At 35.2% G+C, this 13,526-nt stretch overlaps 2 protein-coding genes across 2 annotated transcripts; one reads left to right on the top strand and one right to left on the bottom strand.

Annotated features, from left to right (window-relative positions):
- The first annotated feature begins 2,072 nt into the window (after nt 1-2,072).
- On the top strand, nt 2,073-11,094 carry LOC144974458 (uncharacterized). Its single transcript, XM_078917336.1, has 4 exons — nt 2,073-2,155; nt 7,252-7,366; nt 8,241-8,416; nt 9,323-11,094. Exons 1-4 carry the CDS (start codon nt 2,077-2,079, stop codon nt 9,673-9,675), a joined length of 723 nt encoding a protein of 240 aa, XP_078773462.1. The 5' UTR covers nt 2,073-2,076; the 3' UTR covers nt 9,676-11,094.
- LOC144974457 (uncharacterized) lies at nt 3,363-6,194 on the bottom strand. The gene is made up of 2 exons (XM_078917335.1): nt 5,962-6,194; nt 3,363-5,360 (listed from the first exon to the last, which is right to left on the bottom strand). The coding sequence occupies exons 1-2, from the start codon at nt 6,032-6,034 to the stop codon at nt 4,675-4,677; spliced, it is 759 nt and encodes a 252-aa protein (XP_078773461.1). The 5' UTR covers nt 6,035-6,194; the 3' UTR covers nt 3,363-4,674.
- Nucleotides 11,095-13,526: the final 2,432 nt, after the last annotated feature.

Here is a 13,526-nt window from a genome sequence, read left to right as displayed (position 1 = left end):
AATGTTAAACTGGTCAAAAATATAAATTGTTGATTTAATCACCCTAAAATATTGTGTCCATTCTCCTCAATAAAACATACAAACTCAACACGTCTGATATTTCTGGCTATGAATTCAATTTTCAACATCTTAATCATCCCGACTTAATATCGTTTTGAGGCGACGGGTCCCATTTTTGATCCATAAAAGAAAGCGATTGTTGCAAGAATTGGAACTTTGAGAACATTTATATATTTTTGGTTACAGACGACGTGTACATATTTTCAGCCAATAATTGACTTCTCAGTCCGTTAACGATTTTTTTTTTTTTTGAGGAATAGAATAGGACCGCCTGCCAAGCCCGTGGATTGCTCTTGTTTTAATGTGAACTTCTCAGTAGTCCATACTTCATATCATGTACGTGATTGTCCTTTTTTTAAATTGTACCATCAAAATCTTTCTGAGTTTCTATTCTCTCGTCCCCCCCCCCCTTCTTCCCGTACTTTCTCTAGTATGGGTTAAATCTATCATTGTTTGACAATCCCCCAGCTTCCATTTCACGCGCTTCAATGATATGAAAAGAAGATCACGAATTGCCGTTAATATCTTAAAAACAGAAGCATGTACATCTGTTATAATGTATTTCATTGCAGGCAGATGAGTGCTCGAATTTCTATTATAAATAGCAAAATGATTGTGATAGAAATGGACAATGAAATCGACCCAAATTGGATTTAAATCTCCACTTGTAGATTCACTTCGAGAGCATCGTTCATGAAAGCAAAGGTTATAAATGTTTTAAAACCAAAGCTAGAGGTGCCTAAATGAGCCAGTAAAATGGAGAGAAAAATAAAGTGAGTAGATGCGACTCATATATAAGGGAACAACACAAAACAGATGACGTTTCGGCCCTTGGCCTTCGTCAGGAGACAAAAAAAAACACAAACACAAATAATTTATTACAAAATATCACATTTCGTCAAATGAGTCACATCTACTCACTTTATTTTTCTCTCCATTATAAATGTTTTGTATAGTAGTAGTAGTAGTAGCGTATGGCTACACCTCCAAATGTATTTCGTCAACCCAGCTTCTCAAGTCTTCCTCCGCCCTAAGGATGGTTTCGTAGCCACCTTCAAGTTTAGTGACTGGACAGTGGAGGACGATGTGATCGCTGGTCTCTGGGGCTGCCTGACATTTCTGGCAGGTATGTTTCCAAGTTTCCATCTGTACACATTTGATGCAGTTCTGCCATGTCCAGTTAAGAGGCGGTTTGAGGAAATTCAGTATTTCCTGGAGTTATTGAATGCAGGCACTCTTATGGTTGGATCTTTAATTATGTTTCCTCCTTTTGGTGTTTCCCTGTTCCACATTTCTCTACACACTGAAGTCTACCATTTTTGTTAGGTGGAAAGGTCTTCTCGATTTAAGTCTAGTTGTTGAAGGTGCCCCCTTTATGATTGATTTTATGGGAATGTTGTCTCTGGCTTCGTCAATTCTTACATGCATCCGTTGATTAGCATCTTGTCGTTTTAAACTTGGTGATGCAATGCCGCTCAGTGTTTGGAGCCACTGAGTTGGAGTTGACTTGAGACATCCTGTTATAATTCTCATTGATTCTCTTAATCGGATGTCAATCTGGTACTAAAATTAGAAGAAGATTCTTATAAATGAGCGAACTGAATCGCAGCTAACTTCATTATTTCACGTCATTCAATTCACTTTTAAACCCGTTTCGAATCTTACGTTGTAAACATGGACCCACATAAGTCCTTTAAGCCCATGGTTGCAAATGTAGTATGAAGAAAAACATCGATTTACACGAAAATCAACTTATGCAGCCTCGATTTATCCATCCTCAACTTTTCATGTACATTCAACCCATGGTACGATAAAACCCTTTTTCTCATTTTGTTTGTTTGTTTTTTTGTTTGTTTTACTCTTGTTTTGTTTTGTTGTTTGTTTTTCTTTTCTGTTCTTTTTAAAAAAAATATTATTCTCTAGTGCTGAAACGACACGAGTATGTCAAGAACCAAGAAGTTAGTTGGAAAAATACTTTTGGCGACTTTTATCACGTGTCGTAAAAAGGCCTGGCAAATGAAACAATTTATTGCAGGTGAAAAAATGGCGTCCCAGGTGTTAACTCACCTGTGTGCCTTCTTCACAATTGTCACAGGTAAATTAGGTTATAACTTCATACTGCGTTGTCTTAGACAAAGCCTTGACTTCGGGGTTAATGTAATACTTATTTGTTGATTTTAGCTACTTGCTTATCTCCTCGCCTTTGTTTGTTGTTTCTTTGTGGTGCTTGTCATAAAATGAAGCTGGCCGCCACTTCCGTGTTGTGATTGGAACCAAAACAAACTTTATCATCCAAAATCACAAGGGGGGTTACAAACTTATTCCATAGATTAAACCCGCATCTTGTGAAGGAGGAAGTGGCGGTAAATCAGTAAGCGTTATGTCATCAATGAATTGTGTACCTGACCGATTCTGACCACTAATACTATCTATATGTCTTGCTATCATCGCGATTTTTGATTGAGGCCTCCCGAAAGCTCCTACTTCCCCAGTATTCTTGTTCTAATAGGGGGTTTGGGAGGGGGAAAACTTTTCTTTATAATGTTCTAGTAGGGGGTTTGGCGGGGGGGGGGGGGGGGGGGGAGACTTAAAAAAAAAAAAGTTTCCACCCTCCCAAACCCCCTATTAAAACATTATAAAAAAAAAAAACAAACAAGAATACTGGGGATGTAGGTGCTTGCGGAAGGCATCCCCAACTCGCCCATAAGAAAGTTATGATGGAAATTGTTGTTCGCTTTTACTAAAAGTTTTTGGGGGGTTCAATTAAAGATGCATACCAGTTACCGTGTACGTAGATCCTGGGGCTAGGTGCCCGGTTACCGTGTACGTAGACACTGCCTTTTTTGCTTTTGGCAGCGAGTAGATAGAGGTAAATGAGAAGGAATGAGAATGTATACAACTACCACCGAACATCATTGTTGCATTATCAGATATTAATCAGATCAACCAATTTAGGTCAAAAGGAAGACTTTTCTACAATTCCAGGTAGTATTAAAAAAAAAAAAAACTCGTAAATCACCACATTAAAAATAATTTGTTTAAATTTTAAACATGAATTGAAATGACAAGTAGATTAGAATAAGAAGAGAATCGTTTGTGTCTGTTCTGTCTGTCGACGTGAAAATAACTCACCTTCTAGATCACAATGTCGTTGTGTTATAGAACTGCTCTTTATCCTAGAATCACCAGGACATGCGACATCATTTAGTCCTATCTTTCTATCACATTCTTGATATAAATAATAATGTGAAATTGAATGTAAGCTTCAATTTAATTACAAAAACAGATCAAATGAGGGCCATTCCATGGTAACTGATGGGACATTCAGAGCATATTTTCAATGAAATAAGATACCACAGAACTAAGGGAAACAGATTTATTCACACTTTTATTGCTTAAATGCATTGAATGGCAATGAAAGATTGTAACAAAAGTGGTTAAAAAAAAATTAATTAATTTTGGCTCATTTTATGATCTCTTAACCCTTCGGTAACTGATGGGACAGAAAAAATACCACCATTTTTATACGTATATTACAACTTAAAAATTCTCTGAAACTAATTTACTCCAATTGTTGTTTTTGCTTTGTATGTATTTTAAAATAGTGTCTTAACATACAGTACAAGAATAAGAAATATGAAGCAGCAACTTTTACGTTTATAGCCGATAATAAGTGACACTTTGAGTAACTGATGGGACACTATGTTGGTAACTGATGGGACACGAAAGTGACCAAGATAGAAATAAAAATAAATCACAATCTTATTTTCAAGCAAAGAATGTTTGTACTCTCAAGCCTCATTAAACAAATTAAAAAGATAATTTCAGGCCAATTAACAGCATAATTGGTTTGTAAATTTAATGCCTTATAGCAAAAATAAAGTGAACAAAGATATCCATCTGGCGACGCTAAGTAGTAGTAAACTTGTGGGAAACTAAAATGAAATTTAAGTGTCCACTAACAATCCAAGTAAGACCATGATCAATTTAGTTGATTATTAAAAGTAAAAGAAAAATGATAATAATCATCTTCTACAAATTAAACATGACATTGCAACAGGTGGGAAAACAATTGTTACTATTAAATTTAAAATCAAAAGACATACTGACTACACTGGCACTTGTTTCATTCATTCAGTGTCATGTTCTGTGACTGACTAGATTATCATGAGCTTTGCCCATTTGTAAATGAATTATTTAATAATATTAAAAAGGATACGTAATTAAATGATGAAAACTGACGGCTTAGAAAATTTGAAAGATAGTGCTTTTTAACACCCATGAAACCAGAACAAGAAAATAAAATTCATCCACTGAATAAAACAATTCTTTGTCACATGATGACAACTTTCAACAGAACAGCTAAATAAAAAAATGGGAATCAGATTTATAAATCTTTTCGGGAAGCAAAGGCTGCACTGATGGTGTTGAGGTCTGGAATTGTAAATTGCAAGCAGCCTTCTAAGTTCACATGTCCATAGAAAATCACTTGTCTGTGGACTGCATCTGTATCATCTCTTTCAGGCCATGAAAAGTAGCTGATGCCACCAACCGTTGTTTTGTGCAGGAACTTCATGTTCCAAATGTCTGGCTTGTTGGAATTTAAAACTCTTCCTATGAATGATATATACAGCAGCATACATGGTGGTCTTTCTCGGTTATAGTTACATGTTGTGGTCTCAATTGTGCAAATTTACTTTTACCCACTTTGATGTCTGGTCTTTCCTTTTTGAACTGCTGGAACGCTTCCATAATGTTCATAAGCATAACACGTTTCTGGATCTGCTGTTTATTTCCTTCACTATCTTTAACTGTAACAAAATCCTTTTTGCCTGGACTTTGGCGGGAAATTTCATCATTTTCATAAAAGCTCGTGATCATCTTTGTTAAGTTCTCAGACTCAAACAAGTTTCTCCTGGATGTTTTTGATTTCTCCACAAGAATACCATGTTGTACTGCCAATTTTTTAAATACTGCAATTTTACGCCTAGGACTTTGAGGTAGAGAATTCACTACTTTTCTTATAGCTTTTCCCTCTGACTGGACACTAGAGAAAAGAGGATTGTGCTTAGGGGAAACACTAGAAACTTTGGCTTTTCTTCGTGCCTCTCTCTTTCTACGCGTGTTACTGAGTCTCTCTGCTTTTTTGCGCTTCTCCTCACTCATGCTTGCCCGATATTTCTTCGCTTGCTCTTTATTTTTCTCCTTCACTTCTTTTTTCTTCTCTTCCCCCATTCTTTCTCTGTACTCTCTCATTTTTGTGCGGGTGACTTTGGTGGCATTTTGTCTTTGATACAGATCTGGGCAAGAGATAAAGATAGAAAAAGATGTCAGAATAAGCTTCAACAGGATGATAGGAACTTTCTCAGCACCTCCCCACAAAAGTCTTTCTCAGACACCTCCCCACAAAAGTCATTTCTCTCTCCTTGGGATTTTAATTGAGTTGAATTCATTTTGAGTCTTCAAAATCATTACACAAGGATTGAACTAAGCTATTATGCAATACAAACATTAATATTTAAAGTCTATGTAAAAAAAAAGTAATGCTTTACTCCTCTCTGAGCCAGTAACTGACGGGACAGAAGACTGACACAGCTTTGTCCCATCAGTTACTGTCCGTCAGTTACCATTGTAACGCGAAAAAATGATAAATATGGAAATAAAGTTTATGGTCATTCTAACATGCCCTATGCATTGACAGAAAATCTAAAGGCTCAAGATATTTTTAAAAAAAATTATGGCAGCTAAGAAAACTTTATGTCCTAAATGGTAACTGATGGGACACGAAAATTGAGTCCTCATGAGTGACGATTTCTAGTGTAATATGACAATTTTAAAATATTAAACAATAGTTTCAAGTAGTAAAACATGTTTTTAAGTATAAGAAACAAATTCAAGTACCTGTGGTGCCAAACGGTGCAGTATTGGGCTTCAGAAGATTACCACTTTCAGCAAATATCTGGCTTGTAAACATGTGCTGTTTTTCAAGATGGCCGCCGAGTCACATGACCAAAAAGGGAGGTTACTTTTATAACAAAAATAAAGTTTAATTAGTCCTCTAAAGTTTACACCAACTTTTATTTGAGTTATACCCCTTTGAAAAATTAGTTCCCAGGTAACATTTTACATGGAATGGCCCATGAACGTTTTGGGTTTCCCCTTTATCAACAAAACAGGATGAATGAAACTACAGATGAATGAGATAATGTAGTGGCGTAGTTAAGATGAATAAACAAAACCTTGTTATCTATTTCTTCGAGCTTCGAGCAGCACCATTTACATTATCACATTCTGGTAAATTCAAATATAAATACACTAGATGAACCATCTGCACTCGTTGATTATAACTATTATTCATTGCAGATAGGGCTGGATTTTACTTTAACCCTCTCCTTACCAACTATATAGGAAAATCGTCACATTCGTTACGATAGAAAACCAATATTTTTTAAATTCAAATTTCTCATCATAAAATTTTAAGAAAATGAACTGTGTGTTGTAGAGCATGTTTTGCTAAAGAAATTATGAATCGTAAGAACTTTACTTTTTAAAAATTTAAATGGAGTTTATTTTTTAATTATTAATTGTTCAGTCCTCAAATTTCATAGGCCAATTTTTGTTATTATTTCCTTCTTGTACTTGTACGTGGGTCCTAATATTTAGTGAAACTGCAAGGCATGTCATTTATATTTATATGGAAAATGTAGAGTATTTGATTTATATGCAAAGTATTTACAGTAAAAATTCATATATCGGTGAAAAGGCTAAAAAGGCTTTTACTGATTTGAAATCAGATTTTTTTTTTTTAATGTACCTTTTTTTTTAAATTATAATTTTTATATTTGTTTGCTGTTATTCTAGTATGAATTTTTTGTGTGAAAGATGTATGCACATGTATTTTTACTGAAAATAAATATTTTATTCAATTCAATTCAATTAATATAAACAGAATGACATAGTTATACTGAGTAATGCTACTGCATACTGCAATGGTCTTTTTTTTTTTTTTTTAAGAAATGAAACACACCAAGCCCTGTTTCGCTTTCTACATCAGCTGTTTAGTTTCGAATTGAATATTTGATATTGTGCATATATTGTAATATTAGAATGTCCAATTTTTGATTCGTGGCGTTTAATTAATTGACAAATTGAAAAGTATTTTAAAAACATTTTTTTCCTTTATTTTCCCAGGTGTCAGTGCATGGAAATGTGCCAAATATCAACATTACTTCAGTCAACAGCCAGACTATATTGATTGTTTCTGGGATTGCTGTGGAAACTCCTTCAACAGACATTGCTGTGCCCCGTAGGTGTTTTTTCAATATTATGGTGTAAGATCAGAATAGGATTTATAAAGAAAAGAAGAAGCATTAAAGTTCTCAGGTGTTTCTCCGAGCAGAACATGCTTTTTAAATCCACATTTGTGACATAATTCCTCAATACTGTTGTAGTTAGACAAGAGAGGTTTTTTTTTACACAATTTGAGTAGAAACTAAATTATTGCAGTTTTATTTATCCCCAAAGTATTTTTGTGACTTGCCTTCTTTTGATGGATAAGGCTAGGTGGTCTTGTGGTATGACACTCGCTTTCGGATCGGAAGGTCCTGGGTTCAAGCCTCACGTTCGGCGCATAGTTTAGTCCTTGGAAAAGACTCTTTACTCACATTCTCTCACCGTACACAGTTGTACAATGAGTACCTGGCTGTTAACAGCGTTGTCTTTGTCCGAAAAATTGTAATATTGCCTAACAGGCGTCATGTCCCGTCCTACATGTTAATTGTTGCTGTTGACAAGGGACCCCTTTATATAGCGCAATATCCACTAAATGTGCTCAAAGCGCTTTACAATGGTCCCTGGCCAACAGCAACACTTAACATGTAGGACGGGACATGACGCCTGTTACTGTTAGGCGGCATTACAATTTTTTCGGACGGAGACAACGCTGTTAACGGTCAGGTACTCATTTTACATCTGAGTACAGTGAGAGAAAGTGAGTAAAGAGCCTTCTCCAAGGACCTAACTATGCGCCGAGCGAGGCTCAACCCAGGACCTTCCGATCCGAAAGCGAGTGTCATACCACTAGACCACATAGCAGCACGATATGAAGTTATTCTTTTAAGTTGCATTTATTTCTTTTTTGGATTCACATTGTTTCTTTTTTTTTTTTTTATTAATTTCAGAATTGGGATCATAGTAGGATGTTCCATTGTTGGTGCTGTTGTAGTCGCAGCCCTTACAGTCCTATTTGTTTGTTGGTGGCACAGACGGAGAGCCAGGAGGACAAAAGGTCCCAAGCTGTTTCACAATAGGAGACATTCTCACTATCCCGTGGCTCCTACTTCTGTGACACGCCCAGGTTTGTCTTTTATTCACATATGAGTAGAGAAGAAAATTCAATGCTGATGGTTTTCCTCGGATCCACGGAAATCTGCGATTTTTGAGTCAGAGGAGGAATTTCCTCTTTTTTTTTACAGTTATATTTCCCTCAATCAGATGTACTGGCAGTGAGAGATTTGATGTGTGGTGGAACAAATAGGTGCAGTTTCCCACTCTCTAGAAGTTAGCTAGAGTATCAATGATAGTTTATCATCTCAATTGTTCTAAAAATGGGTGTCTGTGTGTGTGTGTGGGGGGGGGGGGGGAGGGGGGGGGGTGAATGCTGTAAAAATAATGGGGCTTAAAGGCAATCATTTAAAATTTTCCTCCCTTTTAAGTTTTTGGCACCATCAGCACTCAAAATTAAGATATGTACTCATTTTGAGTTTTAGTGTCACATCACAGTGATACTAAGCTGGTACAAGCTGTGGACTGTAAAAAAAGTAATTTTTAAAAATGAATATAACCACTTCAAATAAGAACAAAATGCCAAACATGGCATTTTGGGCTCCAAACCCTTCTTCAGCCAACAACAAAAATTTTAAAAAATCAACATAAATACAATACTAAAAAGTCCGGTAGGTGCAGGATAGAGTAACATCTCAATTGCTCAAAAAGTGGGGGTTAGTGCTGTAAAAATGGGGGCTTAAAGGTTATAAAGGTTAAAGGTTATTAAAATACTGTGTTGGCAGGAAGATTTTAAAAGGTTGGGATTTTTCTGCTATTGTTTTACTAACCTATGGATCTGCATCACACTTAATCCTATGCTACACATTATGTTTAAAGTATTTAAAGTCATTAAATTTTTAAAGATCATACATTGCTTTATGATTTTAAACACTTTTTACTCCTAGATAAAGTTCTCTGTTTTTCTATGTCTTTCTAGCTCCACAATTTTCCCAGGGACCACCACCACATGCCCAGCGTGCAGGCTATCCGCCTGGATACCCAGGGGAACGTCCTCCTCCCCAAAGAGGATTTGGTCCTGGGGGGCCTGGACCCCGACCTCACCCAAACCAGGGCTATCGGCCTCCCCCTCAGCAAAACTATGACTCAGACAGGGATAGGTCAGCATATCGGGAAAAACCTCCTCTTGAATATCACGATTCTGACAGGGAAAGGCCCGTCTATCGTGACAATCCCCCTTCTGATTACTATGATTCGGATAGAGAACGACCGCCGCCCAGGAATGGTCCTCCTATGGAGGAAAAGCCACCCCGTAATGACTTGTTCATCTAAATGTTTTATTACCTTCCTTTACTTGTAAATAATCTCATATCAACATAAAGCAATCATGATGTTGCATTCGTCATTCTCTATTTAAAAGAAAACGTTTTCCTTTTTAAAATCTTATATGAATTTTTTGACTCGTATTAAAAGAAAAGAAGTAAAACCAATGTTTAAATTTTGAATCTCTTTGATTTTGAATGTCTATAGATTCTGAGAAAATTTAATTATCAAATTTTATCTAATTGACACAATTGTTTGTGGTAACTCGTTAGCATCTTATTTTTAGAGTTTCTGAGGATTTTTTTTTCTCCAGTCTTTGAAAGGTGAAAGCCGTGTAATTATTTGTCAAATTGAGTGCAATGCAACATTTTGATTGTCTTTATAAATTCATTGAGTATCAGATCTTATGGTATGGTTAAAGCTGTGACTAAATGTGAGACTGGTTTGTGCAAGAAAGAAAATATTGATAGGACGAAATGGTTGATGTTAGAGCTCATGTCTTGTCTTTGATATCCCAGTTTGTTTAGAAATGTGTATCTATCATATGTCAAAGTGGTTTTTAAATGTTTCAATAGAACATTTGAATGGTTAAATTTTGATTGATTGTGGTAATTTCATCTGTGAATATACCGTATTGTACAAAGAGCCATTTTAATGCGTAGTTTTGTTGTTTGGGGTTTGTTCATTTTTAAAATTTTGTTTATTTTAATTTATTTTTTTCTTAAATTACAAAATATTTATAAATTTATGGTTTGATATTTCAAAACTCTATGATTTTATAAATTGAGAAAAAATAGTTCCCGATCTTTTAACCATTTAAAGATTTTTATGCCTAATAAAGTATTTTTTGAAACATTAATTTTTATTTCATATACGGCAACTTATCTTGGGTTATTTTATCCTTTAGGATGTCAATTCAAGCAGTTACTCATTTCTATGCATTTTACATATCACATTCCAATAGATGCGAGTTTAATTCATTTTACAAACGGTTGAGTTTTAATCTACAACACAAGCCTTACAGGTAACCAAATGCCAAAGTATCAGGATCCATTTCTGTTGATTATTTAGTTTCGTGCCCTATGACAAAAATGTTAGTTTTGTTACATTTTAAAGCGATAAATACTTCCTGAGCTAAAAAAAAATAAATAATTTATTAGAATTTTAGGTTTATAAAATGCCTTTATATTTGATTTTATTGAAAATATAAAAATGAATATTCCACATAAAACAAAACTATCAAATATAAAAGGATGAATGTTATAATAATAATACATAATATTACAATGAAAGAAGTTTTCAAAAAGTGTTGTCAAATCATGGTAGCATCATTTTTATCCTGCCCTGCCTTGTTGTCACATTCCATTTTATTGATTGTATTTTTATACTTAATTCCCGACAGCAAATAAAATGTTTTATATAATAATTGATTGGATTGGTGCCTTTGATTCTTTTACTTTTATCATGGGTTTGGGAGGTCAAATATTTTTTTTGCCTCTTATTCTATTTTCTTCCACCCGTCTTTCAGTCTTTGTCCTGAAAAGATGTGTACAGTACAGCATTCGTCAGACAAAAGCAAAAATAAAAAAGTGCCTTTTGTTATCTATCCAAAGGCGAGAAATGCTGATATTTTTCTTCTTTTTATGAGGGAGGGAGGAGGGGTCTTGTTTTGTCTGGTACTGGTACAAAGTGTATCACACTAACCTATACAAATTTTTATCATGCATTCGTGTCTCCTCCTTGACTAGTTTTACTGTCTTTGAATACAAGGGGAGAGGAGGGAGGGAGGGGGGGGGTCTTGCTTTGTCTTCTTTCTGTCCTTGTATATATCTGTTAGCTCTTCCGTGTGGCTTCCTGTCCTTGTTCAGGAATGGAATTACATACTCAGGCGTTTTCCCCTTATTCTGACTCGGGGATTATAAACGAGAGGGGATCAGTGAAATGTATATTTTTATTATTTATTTTTTGTTTAGTATCTTATGAATCATTTCCTAATTGTCATAATGTTCATTTTAAAATCGAAAAGGTCTGCATGATTCAGAGCTAGACAAAACAGAAAAATATACGATAGAAAAAAAAAAATCATGTTTTATCGTCTAGGTATAAAAAAAACCTTGCTGGATGGGGTACCTGACCTCCCATAGTGAACAGGGAGGTACATACCATCTTCTATCCCCCTAAATCTGTTTTCCAACTTGCTTTCTGTCTTTGTCTTGGAATGAGATTACTTGGTTTTGTCCTGGAAACAGTCAAATGTGTTAGTTTTGGGAGATGTTTTTTTTTTTTTTTCTTGTAAAGGATCTCTTTGTTATGTACTGTATTATTTTTCTTTTTTACTCTATATTATTTGTAAACAATTGAGTGTCTTCCTCTTGGCGTCTGGATATTTCGGGATCTCAAACTAAGTACTGCGATAGAGTGCTCTTGGAATCTACATTTGTTCCCTATTTGAACAAATTCCCCTTTGTCTTACCTTTTCTTGGGTGCTTTAATTGTAATTCTAGAACTTTTTACTGCCCATTTTCTTCCTTTTTACTAGCGCTGATATGACCTAAATGTGTTGCAATCGCCGTGAAACCCTTAAAAACAAACAAACAAACAAAAAACCTTGGGTTATTTGTCTTCTGTATCATTTCCATGTTACTCTGTGGTCTTTTTTTGGAATAAGTCATGTACACTGTATTAGACTTTACCTCTACTTCGCTCTACATCTTCAGATGTATTAATATTCTATGTTTTTTTCTATTATTTCGTGTAGTTTTGTGGGTGTCTGGAGATGATAATGTGTTGGGGTCTTTTTGACCACCCATATTGGGCTGGGAGGTCACTTGCTGTGTCCTCTATCTCCCTATCTGTTTTGCTTTTCCATGTTGCTTTCTGTCTTTGTCTTGGTTTTTCTCTGGCCAGTCATTGACTTTAGACTTTACCTGTACTTTGCTCTACATCTTCAGTTGACAGGGTGACAGTCAGATATATTAATATTCTATGTTTTCTTCTATCCTTTCATGTAGTTTTGTGGTCTTGTCTGGAGGTGATAATGTGTTGGGGTCTTTTGACCACCCATGGTGGGTGGGGAGCACAGACTACCGTCCTGTGTTATCTATGGTGGGGAGGCCACTTGCTGTGTCCTCTATCCCCTATCTGTTTTTCTTTTCCATGTTGCTTTCTGTCTTTGTCTTGGTTTTCCTCTGGCCAGTCATTGACCGAGGGAGAAACTGTTAAATTTACATCTAATTTTGGGAAATGAACCTCTTTACCCTAGTAAATAATATATATATATATATATATATATATATATATATATATATATATATATATATATATATATATATATATATATATATATATATATATATATATTTTTTTTGTGGCCGATTGCCTCAAAACGGTGTTGTGTCGTGTGTTGTGACACTAAAATTGGAACTTATAACCAAAAATATAAACCCCTGAGATTTGGGTTACGTTTTCTGATTGATTGATGAGAAAGAAAATACATACATTCTAAAACTAAAAGTAACGAAAACATAAATTTAACAAAAAAAAATTTGTCACTTTAACTTTTATTTAGCATATATTTGATCTTTTTTGGCATTTTGTTCATCTCAACATAGATTGGTCACATATAATATAACCATTTGAGTACATATCTCTTTTGACTATTTTCCTTTCCCTCGTCAATGACATCTACCTCACCTGATACTGATAGCGTCGTAAGCTTAACTAAACTACTGGGTGGGGTTCCTGACCTCCCATAGTGGGCAGGGAGGTACTTACTGTGTCTTCTATCCCCCTATATCTGTTTTCCAACTTGCTTTCTGTCTGTCTTGGAATGAGATTACTTGGTTTTTTCCTGGCCCTGG

The sequence above is a fragment of the Berghia stephanieae genome, chromosome 6 (genome assembly GCF_034508935.2).
Source record: "Berghia stephanieae isolate SIO BIC M18660-M18661 chromosome 6, UCSD_Bste_1.3, whole genome shotgun sequence".
In the NCBI taxonomy this organism is placed as follows: Eukaryota; Metazoa; Mollusca; class Gastropoda; order Nudibranchia; family Aeolidiidae; genus Berghia; species Berghia stephanieae.
The sequence above is the reverse complement of the archived record's forward strand: the minus strand, read 5'-3'. Positions and strand labels throughout refer to the sequence as shown.

Bases quoted from the DNA above. Each gene is read 5' to 3' on its own strand.
- LOC144974457 (XM_078917335.1), bottom strand. From the start codon at position 6,034: ATGTTTACAAGCCAGATATTTGCTGAAAGTGGTAATCTTCTGAAGCCC. The intron at 5,361-5,961 runs GTACTTGAATTT...TCTCTTGCCCAG, and splicing joins TGCACCGTTTGGCACCACAG to ATCTGTATCAAAGACAAAAT.
- LOC144974458 (XM_078917336.1), top strand. From the start codon at position 2,077: ATGAAACAATTTATTGCAGGTGAAAAAATGGCGTCCCAGGTGTTAACT. The intron at 7,367-8,240 runs GTAGGTGTTTTT...TATTAATTTCAG, and splicing joins AACAGACATTGCTGTGCCCC to AATTGGGATCATAGTAGGAT. The intron at 8,417-9,322 runs GTTTGTCTTTTA...ATGTCTTTCTAG, and splicing joins TACTTCTGTGACACGCCCAG to CTCCACAATTTTCCCAGGGA.